Source organism: Semicossyphus pulcher, unplaced genomic scaffold (assembly GCF_022749685.1).
Source record: "Semicossyphus pulcher isolate SPU_LCO1_2020_fin unplaced genomic scaffold, fSemPul1.0.p SCAF_8, whole genome shotgun sequence".
In the NCBI taxonomy this organism is placed as follows: domain Eukaryota; kingdom Metazoa; phylum Chordata; class Actinopteri; order Labriformes; family Labridae; genus Semicossyphus; species Semicossyphus pulcher.
This window is the reverse complement of record NW_027211759.1, coordinates 12,882,650-12,903,341: the sequence shown is the minus strand read 5'-3', so window position 1 is coordinate 12,903,341 and position 20,692 is coordinate 12,882,650. Positions and strand designations below refer to the sequence as shown.

General features: G+C 42.4%; 2 protein-coding genes across 2 annotated transcripts; one reads left to right on the top strand and one right to left on the bottom strand.

Annotated features, from left to right (window-relative positions):
• Nucleotides 1-3,028: 3,028 nt before the first annotated feature.
• Nucleotides 3,029-14,803, top strand: stra6 (signaling receptor and transporter of retinol STRA6). The gene is given in 17 exon segments (XM_069686973.1): nucleotides 3,029-3,099; nucleotides 4,427-4,493; nucleotides 5,306-5,388; nucleotides 6,281-6,414; nucleotides 6,922-7,088; nucleotides 7,923-8,048; nucleotides 8,769-8,845; nucleotides 8,926-8,996; nucleotides 9,085-9,146; nucleotides 10,421-10,583; nucleotides 10,708-10,783; nucleotides 11,196-11,329; nucleotides 11,581-11,698; nucleotides 11,913-12,014; nucleotides 12,118-12,281; nucleotides 12,983-13,120; nucleotides 14,580-14,803. Coding segments are annotated over 17 exon segments (1,977 nt in total).
• A 1,237-nt stretch (nucleotides 14,804-16,040) lies between these two features.
• Nucleotides 16,041-20,289, bottom strand: islr2 (immunoglobulin superfamily containing leucine-rich repeat 2). The gene is made up of 2 exons (XM_069687233.1): nucleotides 20,078-20,289; nucleotides 16,041-19,355 (listed from the first exon to the last, which is right to left on the bottom strand). Exon 2 carries the CDS (start codon nucleotides 19,344-19,346, stop codon nucleotides 17,202-17,204), a length of 2,145 nt encoding a protein of 714 aa, XP_069543334.1. The 5' UTR covers nucleotides 19,347-19,355; nucleotides 20,078-20,289; the 3' UTR covers nucleotides 16,041-17,201.
• Nucleotides 20,290-20,692: the final 403 nt, after the last annotated feature.

Genomic DNA, 20,692 nt, shown 5'->3' with positions numbered 1-20,692 from the left:
ATGAGGACCAGAGGCACAGGTGGCTACATTACCTGTTGCTGCTCTCAGGCTGAACGTTTCTTTGTTGTCGGAAGATCAAGCTCGACTTCAAAGGCATGAAAAGTGTCCACAAAGTCTGAGTGAAACCGAACCCAGAGGATCCGACTGCAGCTGCCTCTGCTCACAAAACGAGACTAGCATGCTCTGATGTGGGATGTAGGCCAACAATGATGCCTACTTTATTGCTGTAATGTTTCTTAAAACAGTGCAACTTTCAAAATAAAGTCAGGCCAGTTAACTGGATTCTCTAACAGTTAAATGCTCATATGTTTCGTATGAAATAATTTCCCATGAATTGCTGAAACAGAAATAAATTAAATTTAAATTTGTAACAGTGTGGAAACAGTTGGGTTAGTTTTAAAGTCAGTATGAAAAGCTTCTTCCCTAAAGGGGCAGTGTTGTAAGAGCACTTGAAGTTAGAGAGCCAAGATCAGGATGAGTCAAGCTGTCTTAAAGGTACAGTCAGCATATTTTTTTCTTGTGAAGGATTGCATGAACATATTTTGTAGTCACTTTCTGTATCATGTTGAATATTCAGTGTATGGATGCTTGAGTTGTAGCCTCTGATGCTGTCTAAATATAAATGGATAACTTAATAAGTAATTCAAATGTTTGTTTTTACAAGGCTATATTAATATTTCCAACAAAAAAGGCTTTTGGGCTGACTCCCTAAACCTAATACAAGTGAACTGTCTGTCTCAATCAAACTGCCTCTCCGTGATGTAATTAAAACTGTTCAAAGCATTCTTTGTTCAGTGACCCCTTTATTTGCCGGGCTGCTTTGTCTTCGGGAGCACATTTGATTTGGTGGCTTATATGCTTGAGAAACCATGTTTTCTCAGGAGTGTTAGGGGGGAAATTTTGTTGCTTTTTAAAGAAGTGTGACTGTAATCCCGGCATAATGAGTGTATGCTGACACGGAGGCAGTGTTGCAAAACTGACTTGTGCAGGAATGCAGACATGTTGCACAAGATATACTGTATATGTGCAGTCTTTTGAGTATAAAGAAGTGCATGTAGAAATAAAAATATGAGTGCATTTATTGTTGCTTTGTTAAACTTGTTGCAGAAAGAAATAATTGGAGCTAGGGTGCTGGCATGACCCCTGACCTTCACCTGTCTGTGTAGCACTCACATGCTTGTGCTTTACTTGCACTGAAGGCTCTTTGTGAGCATTTCGCCCTCTGTAAAATGACGCAAAAAGACGCAGAAATATATGATATAAAAGCTATGATGAAGCGTGAATTAAAAGAAAGAGCAAAAAGAGAGAGAGGGGGACTCATAGGATTTAATATGTAACAGGGATTTGTCATGACTCAGGCCTCAGGACTCCACTGAGGCCAAGATCCAGCCTCGTGGAATTAGATGAGCCATGCAGGTTTTGCAACCAACAATTTTTAACTACTTGTAACTACACTTTTAATCAACTGATAAATCGATCAATATTATAGCAGAAAATACCAAACCATCGCAATTTTTATAAACTGAGGGTGACAAAGTGTGTGGTTTTGCTCAAAGCCCAAATATATCCAACTTACAGTGTTGTAAAACCTAAAAGGGCTTTTACTAAGCATCTGAATGTTTGGCCTTTGTTTGGTAAATTGTCAATGATTACTTTTGTAAACTAATGAATTATAAATTAATAATTTTGGCACTTATACTGACAAAAAAGTAGGAGAAACATGTAAAAAAAAAAGTGTGTTTATTGACCAAAAGTTAATGTTTTGTTTGATGGACAGCTGTGATAATTCTAATCTATTTTAAAGGTAAATTTAAGTTATTCTCTTACAGCTAATTTCTGATATTCTAAAATCTACTCTCCTTTGTTAGTCCACACAAAAGAGAGTAGTTCCTGTTTACTGTTGTCGCATATTATTTGTGACTCATGAGCTCACAAAGACACCATTGTTATAAACAAGGATGTTATTCCCTTCCTCGGGCAGGTCTGACTGTATTTCATTCACATATCATGTGCTCGAGAACTTGTTTCATTATGAGAACAGATTCATCCCTCTCTCGTTACAATTGTAGGATCTTTATCAGTAGTTTACAGGATGACATGTGTCTTGGAAACTACCTGTCGTCATTTCAGATCAACAATGTTGCTTTAAGAATCTCTTCTAAACAACATACTGAAATAAACTGAGATCAGTGTTAAAAGTAAAGATGACGGCGTCTGGTTTAGAAATCTATTTCCTCATGGATATGCCCTTGGACACTTTTATCTTAATGTATCTGCTGAAGACAAAGTACTGGGTTGAATGAACTGTTCCTTGATCCTTATCAGGCTGAAGGTGCAGAGTTATGTCGTTTTATCTGACTGGCTGTCTTTCCATCCGGCTCGATTTGTCTCCGTGTTTTTTTGCTCTGGTGATTTACCTAAACCTAGTTTTGGTGACCTTTCCCAATTGTAACTGATCTATGACTAATAGGGAATTTCCCTGTTATCAGCATGGAACTCCACACTGATGGAAAAGTCTCATCCCACACAATCCCAGCTGTAGTTTTATACCTCGGCACACCTGACCCCTTCATCCACCGGCCACAGGTCCAACAACACAACCCTAAAAGTAGATGTAATCCCAGTAAGCCGCAGGTGGCCTTCCACATTGGCTGCTCGGATCTCCACATTTTTCCCTCCTTTCACACACTGCCCCCCTCTCACTCTCTCCCCAGGCTCCCAGTGCAGTGGCAACCCTCAGCTGAAAAAGGGCCTTTTGCAGGGTGGAGGCAGCACGCACGCAGCAGCCAGGACCTGTCACATTACTCTCAGCTCCACAGCGGGACCAAGGCACCTGAATACAGGCTGTGAGGGAGGGAATCGCAGTGCTGACGCCTCTGCAGCAGCAACAGAGTCCAACGACGGACTTGGGAGAAACTTTTTCCTCTTGAGTGAAGGGGATTGCAGCTGTGTGTCGATAGAGATTGTGTTTAAAAGTTCTCCGGCTCCTTTCTAAGACTTTGGATCTGTTTGAAAAAGAGACGACACAATGGATCAGGATGCTCTGGTGGACTACGAGTACCCGGACCTTGGGTCCGTGCCATCCAAAATTGAAGCAGAGTAAGTACATTCTTAAAATACATTACTTAAGATGAGTTATTTTACACTTAAACATAACTTAGTTTAGTTTTTTATAGTTGTATTATTTCTGTAAAAATCACTGGAATAAAAGTGTTGATGAATATGTTCTGTAAGTTCTCCAAACTTTATAAGTCTGAGAAATGTAGCATTCACATGCAGCCCTCATTGAGATATTCAGTGACACACTTCTATGGTGCCAGCGTTAGTGTGTGGTCTTGTGTCAGATTAATTGTCATATTACTGTAGAGGCTGTCTCATTTTCATGCCTCGAGGAAGCAGCTCGAACAGGAAGCTTGGGCGTTTTGCCCATCTAACCTGCTGCATACTTTTATTACAGTATGAGCATAACAAAAGTGCATTTACTCTTAAATAACACGCAGTTTATTTAATTTTTCCAGCCAGAAAAAGCGAAGGTGTAGCAAAGTTACGCTCCCAAACTTACCCACAATGCAACAGGGCACATGCAGTATTTACAGTTAGTTCTTAACAGGGTGTTTTCCTTCGTCTTAACTGGTTTTCCATGTAAAAATGCTTCGTATAGACACTAGTGCAGGAGAAATGTAATATTCAATAACTCAGATGATCAACTTGACAGGAATACATTGGAAGTGTAATTTGTCACCAGCGAGCATGTTTACCTAATAGACTGACTGGTTGTTAGTTAAAGTCATACACTGTGTTGAGTTGTGGTCTGTAAACCTTTTGCTTTGCTCACTATTAGTCTTAGTGTCCTGGTTTGTATACACCTTAATCTGCTGCTGCATCTCCTCTGACTGTGCAAATGTTAATTTTAACACTGCCTTAATATAATTCATGTAAAATATTAATCTAAAAACAGTGTGCTCTCTGAGTACGGGTTACAAATCCACACATTGTTTGGACAGGTAAGAGACTGCTGTGAAAAATGTCAAAGCATCCATCTGGAAGCTGCCATCTCTCATGTTAACAGACCATAAAGTAAGTGCAGCAATTTCCTAAATAAGTCTCCCAAACCTAGAGTGCCTCATGTTTAAGGCCTTCTCTGAATGTCAGAGTTATAACCCCCCCGAGCATTCCTGCTCTTCTAGTGTACTGGAACGTGAACATAGGCATTTGTTGTTTCCCTGTGTCACGCTGATACCAATCCGGTTAAATGCAAATCTCTGCTGCAGGATTTCAGCTGCGAAGTTTCCAGCGACAAATGTTCCTCACAGTGACGTGTGAACGGTTTAGTGAGGTGCAGGACCGCTCAGCGACTCAAATCCCTGTGTCTTAAGTTTAACTTTGATTGTTTTGCTCATGTGTGAATGTTTTGTTCCTTTTTTAGAATAATCCCTCCATGTGACCCTACGGCTGACGACAGGCTCTACCATATATGCATCACTGCCATATCTGTAAGTCTGATTTCCTGTTGGATTGATGTGACCAAACATTACACCGTCCTGTCATTCACTGGGTGTGTAGTGTCACACCTTGTTGTCAGGCAGAAAGCATGTTTCATGATTTGCCACGCTGAGATATGAGGGTGTTCTTTCTAATGGAAAAGCCTGGTCTAGACTTTGCTCTTTGTTATATTAATTAGAGAGACTCAACATTAATCCTCCATGAGCAAGTACTTGGCAGCAGTGGAAAGGAAAAACTTCCTTTTAACAGGCAGAAACCTCGAGCAGAACCAGACTCATTTGTGGACAGCCATCTGCCGTGACCGGATGGGCCGAGAAAGAGGGATAGAGGGAGAGACGGATGTTATTAGCAGGATGAATCTATAATTGGTAACATGTCAGTTAAACAATATAAGATTCAGTAATGGCCACTTTCACTACCATGACGATTGGCTAATACTTTAGCATATTATTTGTGGTGTCTCCTGCCATGTTAACACGTCATCTCTTCTTTTGATGTCTGATTAATATGGTCTTGGTAGCTGATCCGGACTGACCCAATTCAGAGAAAACCACCCTTCCCATCCTTGTGTTTCCTAAACGTGTCACAGGTCACGACAGGTCATTGAACTCTCACTGGTCAGTGATCCTGACTGATGACAGTTCATTCAGACCGCATCCATGGGGAGCACTAATGAGACAGCGGTGTCGGCCTTTTGTGGCATCAACTCATTTTTAATCTGAGTGAGGCCTGAACGCTGAACCCGGGGGAATCCACAGCTGCAGACGACTTGATGCTAACTTGATGTATCTTCTCTTCCTAGTTTGTCATCATGCTGATCCTCGCAGTGTTAGCCAGGCGCACAAAGGAGGGCAACGGACAGAAAGGACTGCTAGGTTTACTCAGGTGAGGCTGGATTTCAGCTGTTTTATCTTCTCTTAGACGACATAACACCACGGTTAAATGTGAAATCAGATAGCTGCTTGCTTCGATAGCACCACAGTAGACGTTTGGCATTGTCTAATCTTTTGACTTGCACATAGTACACATCATATATAACCAATGTGTCGAATGCAAACCACAGGTTTAGGGATGTTTTCCTTTTTTAGTATGCATGTATTTGCTTCAGTACATTTCAGTATGGATTATTTCTAATGCGACACTTTGGTTTGGATTTGAAAGTCCATCATAGTGAACATTCATTACAAAAGATCACTTTAACAGAGGATTGATTAATAACTTAAACATCTGATTTAAGAGAAATGGACTGTCTATTTCATACTTTGCAATTTATAAAGGAAACGTTCTGTTAATTCTTAACTCAAAGATGTCTGACGTTTTCCAAAAGCACTCGAACACACCAGCAGGTTTCTGAAGGAGTATTTACTTGCAAAGTTTATATAATACCACAAATGTTATTGGCACTAATTTAATCTTTTGATTAGCTTAGGTACCCTTGAGCAATTAGTTCCCAAATCTGTACCAGTGTAGCCCTGTGGTGCTCAGTGGCCCAGAGATAAAACTGTGGTCATACAAGGTAACATGGGGCTGTTGGAGGTGGGAACTGATTCAAGCATTCATGCTCAGTAAACCTTCCCTGGAATTTAATGGCTGAAATATGTGATGGATTTTCTTACCTTCATGGTTAATGCTACACTGACATACATGGAAGCTAAGGTGTCTGATATACTTTATTGTCATTTTTGAAGCGTTTGATATTTCTGCTCTGAAAACCGTTTCATCCGAACGTGAGGATGGTAACACGTGGGCTCTAAATACCTGCCTCTTGATTCCACAGTCCGGTCAACTTCCTGGACCATACGCAGCACAAGGGCCTGGCAGTGGCTGTGTTTGGAGTGCTCCTGTGCAAACTGTGGGGCATGGTCATATCGCCAAACCCCCTCCCCTTCACAGAAGACCCAGAGAACAAACGTAAGGACATCATCTCATCTGCACTATTATCATCTACATTTACTTTTTACTCAGAACGTAAATCATCAGCTCATACGTGTTACTGCAACTCTTATGCACAAGCCTTCAAAATAAAAGTAGGTTGCATGAAATAGATCCACGTGTCTCCAAAATGTTATTTCCCTGTTATGTAATTGGATTGTTTTGGTTCCATGTGTCTCTGTTATTTTGGACTTAGGAATGTGATTGTAATCTCTGCAAGAAGCTTTTTTTTCTCTGAAATGAACTTGCATAAGAATTTACTTTGAGGAGTCGGTTCCTGATATTTTGACACAACCTGCGAACAGTGCATGGTGCAGCAGAGTACCGAGTGTAGTGGCACATCAGGTCATCTTAAATCCCTTCATCACATTCTGGGTTACCAAGCAGAATTTCACTCTTGTGTCGCACCATTCAGTGAATCTCAAATCAGCGTATTATGTTCCTTTTGGCACTCTGGGTCTTCACACACTTTTGTTGTATTTGCAGAATATTGGCTGCTCCTGGGAGTCTTCTTCTACCCCGCGCTATACTACCCTCTCCTGGCATGTGGCACTTTACATAACAAAGTTGGCTATGTCCTCGGTAGCCTCCTGTCATGGACGCACTTTGTTGTTCTGGTCTGGCAGAAAATTGATTGTCCGAAGGCGCCTCTGGTAAGCAAACGTTGCTTATATTACCGTTATAAGCTTTATTGCATCTTTAGCTGCTTTTACGAGGCAGAAATAGAATCAGATTGTCCAGGTGGTCATTGGATTAATTGTCACTTTCTTTGAATTGTGTCACCTGTCAGAGTTATAAGGATTATTTCAAAGACAAAGCTGATTTGTTCTGGTCTGAAATCCCATTGATAACCAAACAAAGCTGGTCTGTAGTGCATGTAAGAGAGGCAATTTGAAAAGAAGAATATCAGGATTTTCATGGACAAACGGTGGAGTTTTTACGAATGGCTACAACTCAAAAACATTGGTTCCGCTGTCTGTTGGTCTTAATCAAGAGGCTTTGTCACACTTAATCACTTTAGTGTCTGAGAGAGGGACACCCAGGTTTTGGATGGATTGTCTTCTTTTTTTATCGCAGCATGAGCTGGCACACACCAAACGCTGCAGGGAGCATTTGAGCTGAACTGCAAGAATGAGCTTAATCTCATGAAGACAATAGAATACATTTCACTGAATATTACATTTAATATAGTTTTATATATAAACAGGGAAAAATGCACTTTTAAATCCCAATAGTGGACTTAAACATTTAAAATAAGTTAGCATTTTTCTAGCGCCAAACATTAAAACTTGGTCAGTGCAGGTTTTACATGTTTGTGTTGTGTTCAGGGTCCCATTTGGCCAGTCTGCCGACTCCCACCACAACACAAAAGAGCCATTTGTGTCTCTTTTTTTGTGTCATTACAATGTAGTTTTAACATGTGTCACTTCAAAACTCCCAAAATAAGTTGCTAGGAGATTTAAAGTGTCTTTTATTCCTTTTTACAGATACACAAACACTACTCCCTTTTCTCCAGCCTGCCCCAGATAGCTTGCCTGGCATTCCTTAGTTTCCAGTATCCCCTGCTTCTATTCAAGGGCTTAAAGGGCACTGAAAAGAACAACGCCACCGAGGTAAGTTTTGATCTGAGTGTAGGTGCTCTGGCATGCCTGCTTTAGGATGGCTGTACAGACCCTACAGCTCTAATTGTTCGGCCTGCTTACATAACACTACATACGAGTGTTCAAGTTGATTAGTAGTCTTTGTAAACGTTAGCCTGAACTATTAAAAAACTCTCTGTGAGACGCACATTTCTTCTGAATCCGTGCACGTGAGGAACCTTTATAAGCTGCCTGCTTATTAAGGGGCTTACATGTGCTCATGCAGTCTAGGCTGAGGGGAAAATGTGAGGTCCAAAGCAGCGTGCGAGTTGCCTAATCATTTTAAGTAGATTTGACGTAATTGGTTTATGTTATGTTCGAGATCAGATTATGAAAAGGTTGCGTTGTTTTTTTTCCACGGAGGAGAGAGACAATGCTGTGTTTATTTGATGCTAATCTCAGCGCGGGTGTGACGAAGCTGGGGTGAGGCGATCGCACCCCCTCCCTCTTCTCTTCCCCTGATACAGGAAACTATAAAGATATTGAACATTTATAAGCATAAGGAGGCTTAATTTGTGAGCTTGTAATAACAGTTACAAAAGTTCAAAGTTGAAGAGTCGCTAATGCCACATTTTCCAAAGGAGTTAAGGAAGATAAAGGCCCATTTATGACCCCAAATTCAGCTTTGTCACACTATCCTATCCACTGCTATGGTTTTGTTCCTTACATGGTTGATGTCCATGTGTCTGTCAGGATCTCAGCAGCAGCTACTACAAAGACTATGTGAAGGAAATCCTCAAGAAGAAGCCAAACAAACTCGGGTAAGAATTGTAGCCTGTTAGCAGGGACACGTCTGATTTGCTGCATTGTTACATGTTTTGTTTGACCTTTGACATCTCTTCAGCCAAAGCACAGAGACACCAAAACTCCCTCAAAGAATCATTGATGCTGTGAAGGCCTACATTTATACACCAGAGGAAGGTAAAAATGGTCTTGGGTTTCGTCATAACTTCAAATGTTATCTCCTGATAAATTTTTATAACACTTTAATTTTGTATTTTTCAAACAGCTTTCCGTTTCCCTCTGAAGTTGGCCATCTCTGGTGTCGTGTCATTTATAGCCGTGTATCAGGTAACTACCATATATACTATTAGAGTGTAATATCACTTAATTTTATATGTGTACCTGTGCTTCAAACAGTCGCTCCAGGAAGTTGGGGAAAAAGCAAATTCAGCCAATCCCTGCAACTTTTTCACGACCATGCAATTTTAGCCAAACTCTGCAACTTTTCCACAAATTTCCCCCCACGGGCGTCGATGTTTACTGCACCAAATATTGATCTTCATAGGTCTGCAATGTTGTCTAAACATCTGTATCGTTTACTGTGCCTTTAATATCTCCAGAACGCTCCAATGCTAGAGACCTACTTTTTTTTTGCTGTGAAGCAGACAGCTGCGTGTTCTAACGAGGCTCCGGTGTGATCGTCTCTCTTTCATGAGCTACCTAATCTGACCTTGAGTCTTTAAGAAGGCTCTATACAGTGAATTCATAATAACAAATCCAATAATAAGTGTCTTTTTATGATTATTTATCCATGTTGAAAACCGTTACCCATTCACATAGCCACTTCCTGGTGCCTTTAACTTTCCACCAACCAGAGGCTCTGTTAGAAATATGAGTCGGTGTTGATCTCAAAGTGTGTTTGAACAGTGAGAAAGTAATCACTGTCTCTTTTCAGTGATTTTATTCAAGCATAGCACCCGAAATAAGAAGTAGAACAGCGTAAACTTAATAAATAATGTGTAGATTCTTCTTCAGGCAAATGGATAGCTTTGAAATAGGCACGCGCAGTGCAAATTAGTTTCATTCAATGTTTTACATTTTATTTTGCATCTCGTCACAGAAATTGACTGGAAGTGATAGCTTTATAGCAATGTTTTGCTCACAGTGGATGTGTAAAGTGTTACACACTAAAAAAGCCTGAAAGGACAACGCAAATTCTTTGCAACATTTTAAAAAATCTGCTGTGAAATCAGGAAGTTTAGGCCGCAACAATCACAGAAAAAGGCTGTGAAATCCTGGAGGGACTGTTTGGATCAAACATTTAATGCCTTATTAAATCAGTGCAGTGTCTATGGTATAGACACTGCATGGTCTACTGGTCATTGGTCTATACTCAAACAACTATTGGGTGAGAAAAAAGCAGATCTGCAACTGTGTAACTTAATAAAAACCCTGACTTTTCCCTTATAACTGCAGCCAAGACTCTGAATGTCCAGAGTCTGTGGAAGGTCCTAGTACACCAATTTCAGTTTCACATCTTTAAGAGTGATTGCATTACCATGCTGGACTAAGAGTGATTCCATTAATCAATACATGTCCGGCATTGTTGTGGTTCTTTTCAGATGGGTCTTCTGCTGATCTCCGGCGTGGTGCCAACACTCCAAACTGCCCGTTGGGGAGTCAATGAAGACGTCGCCAACCTTTTGGCCGGCTTTAAGATTAATCTGTCTCCACACAAACATGAAGTGGTCAGGATAGTGGTGTATTACATGTGGTGTGTGGAAGGTGAGCTAACATGAAGGCCGGTGCAAGCAAATGCAGAATATACATGTAAATCATAATTGTCTCTATTGTTTTAAATGAATGACATCCTCCCAGCGATAAATGCTATGTTCCCCTCTTCTTGCAGTGTGCTATATTTCTGCAATGACCCTGTCCGGCTTGGTCAACCTGGCCATGCTCATGCGCTCCATGGTTCTGCATCGGTACGTGTGAGAACAAAACAGTTATTTTTTGTTCTTTTTCTATTCTCTCCCCAAAGTTTCCAAGAATCGAGAGCGTGCTTTGCATTCTGCTTCTCCCATTATAATGTGGTGGCTCACAGAGGAGTTATTATAACATAATAGAGTACTAATCATCCAGACAGACAGAGAAGCATTCACTCTGTGTTAACTGCAGCCAGAATTGAAAATGGCTATTTAGATAAGAAATGAAATACTTTGCCATTACCATAAATTAAGTCGTCTCAAAAGAAATGGGGTTCTGTGTCGAGGATTGGATTGCATTCCGGTCGTAATCCGTGCTAAATGACCTCATCAACGAACTACAATTTAGTGATAAATCAGTGTATGTATTGCATTGTGCTGCATTGTCTTCACTGTGTGTTTGTTCACGTAGGTCAAACCTGAAGGGGCTGTACAGAGGAGACATCTATAACGTTTACAACTGCCAGAGGAGCATCAGGGCGTCCCGGCCAGCGCTCGTCTGCTGGATGGGATACACCAGCTTCACCGCAGCTCACATCTGCATCGGTACAGCCACAGATAAAACACAGCAGAAGGAATATAAAGATTATCCTGATTTTCAACATGCTTTCTATTGTTAATCTTCTGTATCAGTACGGTAACAGACCCCTAAGTAAGGGATATGATGGTGGCAATAAAAGTGATGTCACTTTAGCCTGAGTCAGCCTTCCATTGGAACATTTCATGCTATCTTTTTCAATGAAAGATGCATCTCAGTAAAGAAAAGATGCCCTGAAGCTCTGATCTCTCCCCCGCAGGCATGTTGATCCAGACCTTCGTGTTCTTCCTCTGCCTCCTGGTCGCTGTCTTCCTCATCATCATACCTGTCCTGCACAGAGAGAATCTGATCCTCTTCCAGATGCTGCTGAGCATGTGGTGAGCATCATCTCATCTCTCCCTCATTAAACGCTTCGGTCCTTAAACCTTTTTTAAAATGTTATTAGTTTTAATGTCGTACTAGATGGACTCAGAAATGCATGTCTGAAGCCTGTTTTTGCTGCCTTGCCTGCACACAGTGATGGCTTTAGCTCATACATTCTTTCTTGTGTCACTGTTTTACATGTCTGACTGTTGATTTCTGTCCTTCCAGGCCCTTCTGGCTGATGATCTTCTCGGCTGTGTTGATTCAACATATCACCAGCAGATTTTGCTTCATCAAAAAAACAGGAGGCACGCGAGACCTAGACAACAGGTGATCATCTATATCCGTAGCCATGCATTGTCTCATGTGTTCAACTGCTTTATTAGACAGATAATTGCAGCATGTATGTTTGATGCATCTTTCTGTGTTGCAGGGGTAATCTGTTCCTGCTGACCTACCTGCTGTTCCCTGTCAATGTTCTGATCGGGGTGCTGCTGGCCGTGTGGCGCATGATCATCACCGCCCTGTACAACATCGTCCACATGGGACGCATGGACATCAGTCTGCTTAACCGCAGCGTGGAGGCGTTCGACCCAGGTGAGGACAGATATTCTTCACCCTGCGCGGATGGTGATCAGCAGAGTTATATTGCAACAGTCTGGTGAAGTTCAGTGTCATCTGCATTATATATGATATCTTTATATAATGGATAGCTCGTGCATTTGCGCTCTTACCTGCAAAAAATAGCTCAGGGTCAATTATATATGTGTTTACATAAAAAACCTTCCTCAATTATATTTTACATTTTCCTTTTTTTTCTTCTATGTCTCAGACACACAATGTAAATATATTCACCAGTATTAACATCATGCTTTTACCTTTGTAGATGCCTCTGTGGGTTTTTTTCACTCTCGCTGTGAAAGCTTAAAGAGGAGCAATTTTCTATGAGCAAATGCACTTCTACTGATCCCACTTAGAGGCCAGAAATGGGTATGCTATCCACTTTAGCCTGCCAGCAGCTCACTGCAGCCCCTATTAGATCTGTATTCTGTGCAGAGCACGCGACTGTAATTGCACACCGATCTCTGAAACGGTTGCAGATTTAAGACATCTGTTGTCAGGAAAAAGCAGGTGGTTTAAAAAAAAAAAGGAGTGTGATTGTATGGCCATTATGTCTGATTGCCTCAAAGCCAACATGGGGTGTGGTCCTATGTGTTTATTGCTTCTGCCCAGTCAGAGTGACCCCCCCTCTTCTCCTCCTTCCCCCTCCCTCCCCCTCTCTCTGTGTCTGTCTGCAGCCTACCGCTGCTATGCTCATTATCTGAAGATTGAGGTGAGCCAGTCCCACCCGGTGATGAAGGCCTTCTGCGGGGTGCTGCTGCAGTCTGTGGGCGAGGAGAGCGACTCTGCACAGAGGTCACGGGACGCTGAAGAGGGTCGGTAGCTCAAAACTCACCTTTATAGTCCGCACATTTCAAAAGTGCTAAGGGTTCAGCAATGACTTGTTTCTGTCTGTTTATGCTATTTTCCTTTTGTTCAACAAATCCCATGAAAAGCCCAAAACCAGCACTTGAGGCACTTTTTCCTATCAAAGACACACATCTTTAAAAACAGGTCATAAATATATGATTTTATTATTTTCTTAAAAACACTGGGATCTGTAGTTTTAAGAGAACATTACTAATACAGAAGTAATCGTGCATTTTTGGGGAGCTATTTTCAGAAGCCGATTAATACGTCACACAGTGGAACAAAGCAGCTCACGGATGTTGTCTGTCATAGTTTCTAGACAACAGTGGAGAGTTTGTTTCTACGTGTTACAACACTGGAGTTTGTTCCCTTCTGTTTTGATCGTTTCTTGTGTTGTCTTAACTCTCAGATGAACGTCGCTTTGGACAAAAGCGTCTGCTAAATGAAATTGTAAGATCTATGGCCCCTATGAGTAGGCAATGTGAGGCTTTGCTACAGGAAATGCTAAATGGGATCAATTCAGTGTTGGTTTGGGTCGTTTCATGAAAATAATAAAAAATACAGAGACTCTCCGGCCTTTTCCTCTCAATATAAACAGCAGGTTCATATCTACATTAAAGTCAGCGGGACGTTTTTAATTTCTCCAGGGAGGTTTAGCATTCAGCAGCAGGTCACTGTAACACATAATCGGATCATAACACTGTCTTGCACGCTCAGGAGAAATGCGAGCTTGGCCGTTCTGATTTAATATGTCGGGAACAAATTGAGTCACACTGCGGAATAATTTACAAGCCCTGCTGCTGGTCTCAATCAAATCTGTCACAAACCAATCAGCTGTCCTTACGGCGTGCCCACACTCGCCCGAGCCCTCGGCCTCTGTTTCCCACAGTGCAGTCCTGTAGGTCTGTCAAAGTAATGTTATTTTAATACAAAACCAACAACGTCACAATTTGAACAGGTATTTTTAGGCTGTTTCATGGTCTGCCATGATGGTATTTACTCATGCAGGAGGTGAGTGATAGTCGCCCACACGAGAACAAACATTTTAGAGAGAAATCTGTTATCTTGTCCAGTTACAAATGTGCATGTACATGTTGCTTGTTTCCACCCAGATAGGAATGCATTATCTGGAATAATCTTTTGTATTACAAAGATCATCTCTTGAGTAGCTGATTACACAGATGAGCTATGCTAATTGCCTGTTTGGTATTCATGTAGCCCAAGGGGCTTAAGCTTTCAGTGTGTTAATGGCGAGCCCAATATGCTCATACCATGCTTAGAGGATTACAATATGATTGCTTTCTATTATTACTCTTTCGGTAGCTAACTGGTCCTGGGTGGCCTTTAAAGGAGTCTTTTCTCATTCCAGTTGAGATAACAAAAAAACATACCGACAGTGTTATCATGATGTCTTTGTGTCCTCAGGGATCCAGCTGGTCCAGCAGGAGAAGAAACAGCTCAAAGTGTCCACCGCCAAGAGAGCCCGCAGGCACTGGCAGCTCCTCTACACCCTGGTCAACAACCCCTCCCTGGTGGGCACCAGGAAGCACTTCCAGTGTCAGACAGCAGAGAGCTTTCTGAATGGAAGTCTGAACCGCAGCGCCAAGGAGGCAGGGACCAAGGAGACAGAGAACTCAGCCAGCAACTGAACATGGACGCGACCCTGGTTAAGGATCGGCTGCAGAGGCTCTTTCGGTTAGGGGAAAATTCTACAGTCATATATGTGTGTCCGTACCTGCTGTAGATGTGGTGAAATAAGTGCACTTATAGGTCAGTGCCACATGTAGAGATACTAACCGAGCCTTTCCTGTCTGGAGATTGTGAGTCCGCTTTGTGCTCTTTATGTCCCCCTGGTTGTTTCTATGTTTGGGCCACAGTCTGCAGCCTGATGAAAGCTTGAGTGGCACTGACCGCCCGTCCAAACACACTCATCATGTGTCCTTTTCAACACGTTGTAGGTTAATCACACATCTCTTCCGATTTGTTGGATTCATATTTGCAGGAATTGCAAATATGTAGTTTCCCAAACTAAACACAAGGATGTGCAATTCATTTAAAAGAGGATATTACAACTATTTCACTATTTATGAGTTCACAGAATGAGCCGTATTCATAGGCTGGGTAATAAATCTCTTTTTTCAGCTGCACACATTTTGAAATTAGCAATAACCTGTGGAATATATGATCTACCAGACAATTGAAACTGTTTGTATTTTCTGTTTTATTTGTAGATGTTTAAGACACAAAACCACTTGCTGCTGCCAGCGTTTTCTTATTGTTGTCAAAACTCTTTTCTGGTTTCTGATATTCACAGACATCGTTTGTCTTTGTATTTACATTTAAGTGAAAATATGAATATATAAATTTTCCTTCTGATCACTGTGAAAATAAAAGTAAAACAGAAGCTTTCTCTTTTTTCTTTAATTTATAACATCACATTTTAATTCTAGAGTAGAAGATGCTGTTTCAAATGAGCAGTGAGATGCTGTTGAATGAATTGAACTAAACCGGAAGATGAAGGGGAAGACAAAGGGAGGCTTTGTGATCTTTAAACGCTGCAGATTCTTCCATAACAGGTGAACGTAAAAACACAATATCCCAGAGTCGCGTGTTTTTGTTGTTTGTTTTTTTGTCTTTTTTAATGAAAAACTTTAGCACATCGACACAAAAAAGGCTTAAAAAGAAGAAAAACTAAATGTGACCGGCGCTTAATTTTTAAATCTGAATCATTTTAAATTTAATTAAATTGTTTTTATTAAATAATTTACTAATTACTTTCTTTTATTAGTTTAGGAAAAGTAATGAATGACGTCGCTTCATGATGAGTTTTATTTTATTCTAAAACATCTCAATCAGCGAGGTCAATAAAAACAGAAAACCCGGCTGTATATTTGATGTTTTATTAATTCCACTTACATAAAATAATATCAAAAAATCCTGAAAAGGTCACGGGGTTTCGTTTTACAACAGTTCACAAAAAAACTCACTATATGCATCAGATTACAAGACAGTGAAGCCGGACGCTCAGACGCGCCCCGTTTGTTGCGGCTTCATAGAAACTTACCGTCGTAAAAAAAGAATATTTTTTTAATTCACATGGCTTTACATCACATGTTGACAGTAACACCTACAGTCCTCTAGACTACACTAAGAAAACCCACACAAGGAAATACGTGTGACATGCCATGGACACGTTCATTGTAAAAAGCGAGAGTAGAGCAAGCACCCGTTGATAAAGAGGTTAAAGTCGCACATTTTTAAAGCCTTACAATAAGTCGAACAACATCTTGTTGGCAAATAACCTGGAATTTCCCGTCAAGCACAACACAGCTAAAAGAGAAATCTCCTTTTGGACGCACAGGACGGCGGGCAGGTAAGGCGAAAAACACCGGAACCAAATATCTGCGTTTAGTATCATTTTTATCAAATATCATCAGCCAAATCTGCGACTGCAGGTCCGTGAACGAGTCAGTTGTACGATTTTTTCCCTTAGACTCATTCACACCCCTGAAAAGACGCACACACATTAGAAAGAACTGGTCCCTGATGTCAAGGTGTTGAAAATGGCTTTAAAACATTTGGCACTTTATGATTGTTTTTTGTTCGTCTGTGTTTGTGCTCTGCAAAACGGTGCCCAATTTTCTTTATAATCTTTTTTTTCACTACAATTACGCGGAACTCCGGAGAGCTCCGCGTCTCGCCGTTCGCACTATTTATTTGCGCCCGTGCGTGCCCATCCGCGCCTGTCCTGCAGAGAGGGAACATGTTGCTGCTCTCCGGTCACTTTTGAGGTCTGATAAACTGTATAAAGCTGTGCTTGCACTGTAAACTTTATGTTGCTTATTTTAACCTTACAGTAGACTACAAATGTCACATGAATCAAGTCACAATCTCGAGTGATTGACGGTCTGAGGTAAAAAATTAAAAGATACACTTTGTCTTTATCAGAAGCCTTCACGTGTAGTAATGGTGGGTGAGTTACCTGCTTGAATGTAGGCTACTTCAAAGTAAAATATTTTACAATCTACCCGCAGACATCCGGGGATCTCAGCGGCTCGGCTGCTTGTAGTTTCCGTTGATCTCCTCGGAGATGTTGACCGCCTCAGCGCCCAGCGGTAACCTGTCACTGTACTCCGAGCCCATCTCGAACTCCTCCGGGTTGGTTTTGGATGAAGATCCGGGGATGGACTCTGTCACCACGCTCCCTTCAGCCTCTCCCTCTTCTCCCTCTCCCTCCTCTCCATCGGCCTCCCCCTCCCCCTCGCCTAACTCGCTGGGGTTGAAGGTTTTCTCGGACTCCACAAAAGATGCCCTGTGATCAAACTCCGCCATTTGTTTCTCCATCTGATCCGGATTCTGAGCCCTCATGATGAGCTTGTAGGTCTTCCCTTGGTACTTGTAAAGCAGGTGGCAGCAGGTTGCCCCCAGTAAGGGAACAGTGGCCAGACCCAGGAGGAAAATGCTAACGACCACGATGATGAGCAGGGAGGGGATCTTCTTCCGGGTTGTGAAGACGACTTGGACTTGGCAGTCCTGCCCCCCATAGGTGAGGCAGAGGGTGTAATTGGTGCCAGGCTGCAAACCATGAAACCTGTAGGCATTAACCCCCTCCTCTATGTTGGACCACTGCACCATTGAGTGTCCATTTCCTGTATTCACACAGAGGTAGAGCATGTCTAGTGTGGTTTTACTGTTTGAGGACTGGTAAAGACCCACAGGCTCTTTAATCACTGTCTCCTGGTTTTCAGCTTGACTCAGATGAAGGTTCGATTTGCTGCTGGGCAGCTGCAGCGGATTCAGCTGCACTTTGGCCTCCGTCTCCGACACTTCTAAGGCAATAACACCAAAATCAAATGTGTACTGCTTCAGGTCGTCCAGGCTCAGGTTAAAGGCGTGATTCGAGATGTATTCACTGCTGTCTCTCACGCCACACTTGCTCGCAAACGCGGGGTCCTTTGAGGAGCCCCCGGCCTGCTCTGTGCCCTCGCTTTTGCCTGATGAGCCTTCAGGACCGCCCTTTGTCTTCTCCTCAGGCTTGGTCCTGTTGATCACATTGTTTTTGGAGTTATTTGGATCTGAATTCTTTTTAACAGAAGGGCGGATCTTGTCGATTGTTGAACCCGGCATGGAGTCGCCGCCGTGTTTCTGAGTGGCAGCCATTGATACCTTAACGCTTCTCTCAGCCTTACCTAAATCATTCACCGCAGAGCAGCTGTAGTTTCCATCCTCCTTTTTACTTAAGCGAGGGATGATGAGAGAGCCGTTTCGGAAGATGAGGAATCGATTGTTGGTTGTTTTATCATTAATTGGAGCATCGTTTATCTCTCCTCCAGAGGGCAGGGGGAACAGATAATTCTGATTTCCTGCAGTGACCTCCCAGCTGACCTGCGGTTTTGGGCTTCCTGTTGTCTCACAGTTTAAGACGACCATGAATCCCTCGTAGAGCTCTGTGCTGTCAATGTCAGGCTCATAGGTTATTGTGACAAAAGGGGCCTGACACACCAGTGTGGGAATCTTTGTAACCAGTGTGCCGTTCAGGTGTTCAGGGCTGTCGCATAAAATTGAGTTTGGCTCAGGGACAGAGATCTTAGTCGTTCCAATCCAGTCCCTCAGCCACTCCAGGCTGCAGGAGCATGAGAAGGGGTTGTTAAAGATCTGCAGGTGGGACATGGAGGAGAGGGCAGTGAACGTTCCCTGCACGATGGTGGTGAACTTGTTGTTGTTGATACGCAGCGACCTCAGATCTTTCAGCGTGGAGAAAGCATCCTTTGGAAGGTTCACCATCTCGTTGTTGTTCATTTTCAGAAGCTGCAGGGCTGTGAGGTTGTGCAGATCCTCCCAGGGGAAGTTCACTATTTTGTTGTAGCTGATGTCCAGGTTTCGGAGCTGGATCAGAGGGGCCAGGGTGTCCGTCTCGATGGTGACAATCTCATTGTGGGCCAGCCAGAGAGAGGTGACCTGCGTGATGTTTACGAAGCTTTTGCTCTTCAGTAACTTGATCTTATTGGCAGAAAGGCTCACGGTGGTCACATTGGAGGGGAGACCCACAGGAACCACCAGTAGTTCTTTGTAAGCACAGTCGGCAAACTGGTGAGCAAATTTATCCTGGCAGCTGCAGAGCTCAGGGCAGCACTGCACAATGCCGATCACAGTAGTCCACAAGGCAACGAGCAGCAGCAGGCGTCCCGCCATTTTCTGCACCTGCAAGCATCCATAACCAGACATCAGCCAAAGGTTAAATCTCTATCAGACAGTCACATTACATCCATTATGTCCATTACCGCAGCGGAAATGTACTGTGGAAGCTTTTACATCTCATATCAATTTAAATGTCTTTCACTAAGTAGCTTTTATTGTTTGGTGGTGCATCAAAGCTCTTTCTCACAACTCAGAAATGCATCAAAAACTCATCAAAACAAAGAAACTCAAACAAAAAAACAGCAACATTTGAATACTGATGCTGTCCAACAGTGTGATTTAATACAACACGTGCAATGCACCAGAGCTCTGCACAAAACACACACATTTCTGCATCTATGCACTTTTTAAAAGTATACATGCACATAAGCTGTGCGTCATATTTGCAGTAATTTCAGGGTCAGTGGGTCTCTGCTGCTCTGAGCGCGTCTCCACTGTCCTGTGCGTAAAAATAGGCGCCGTCTATAGTGCTGAAACCTTAGCAGGTAATCCAATGCAATTTACTTTTAGCAAGAGCGATATTTCCATTAATAGTGATCAAATTAGATGGAGGCTATGTTCAGGAGTGCAGAATCATAGCTTTATGCACTCCTGAACAGATGCCCTTGTCATTCAGTTGCAGTCGACCTACAGGGCGATGTTTTCCAACCTTAAATCTGATCTGGAGCCTGTTTTTTTATATTTTACCGGCAATATCAACCTCAGTAACAACTATATGGTCTTACCTGTCCAATGTTAACTTCAAATTCCTGCGTCTTTTTAATCACTCCCGGAGTTTCCAATCCTCTGAAACAAGTTTAATGGTGAAAAAAACTCGAGTCCTCGTATGTCGTTGATCCTTTCACGTGAGTTTTGCAGAGATCATTAGCAGCGGTGATGAAGGGCGGCGGAGGGAACATTTTTGTCCCGGTGAGTCGCTCCTGCAGTCCGAAGGCGCTTTTTTCCTCTCCAGCGAACGGTGTGGGATCCACTGCGCGTCCCCGCCGCCACGGTGCGAGAAAAGGAGTCGTGAACGCGCAGCCTCTCCCATCTCTCTCCTCACTATTAAAGATACAGAAGCTCCGGGTCCTCCACCCTCAAAGAAAATTCATAATTTAGGATCCGATGATTTATTTATCACCCCGACCCGAGACTAATCTTTGACCTCATTCGGTTCAACTGAAGCCTTTGTCTCGAAATAAACCACTCTGGCAGGAGTTTACACACGCGCTGGCAGATTTTAAGTTTAGTTGTGATGCCAGTAGCAGCGTACAGACAGTTTCCAACACTTTTGGATCCTAAGAATTTATCTTTAATATTAAAAAACAAAACAAAAAGACGAAGGAGGGAAAAGACCCCAA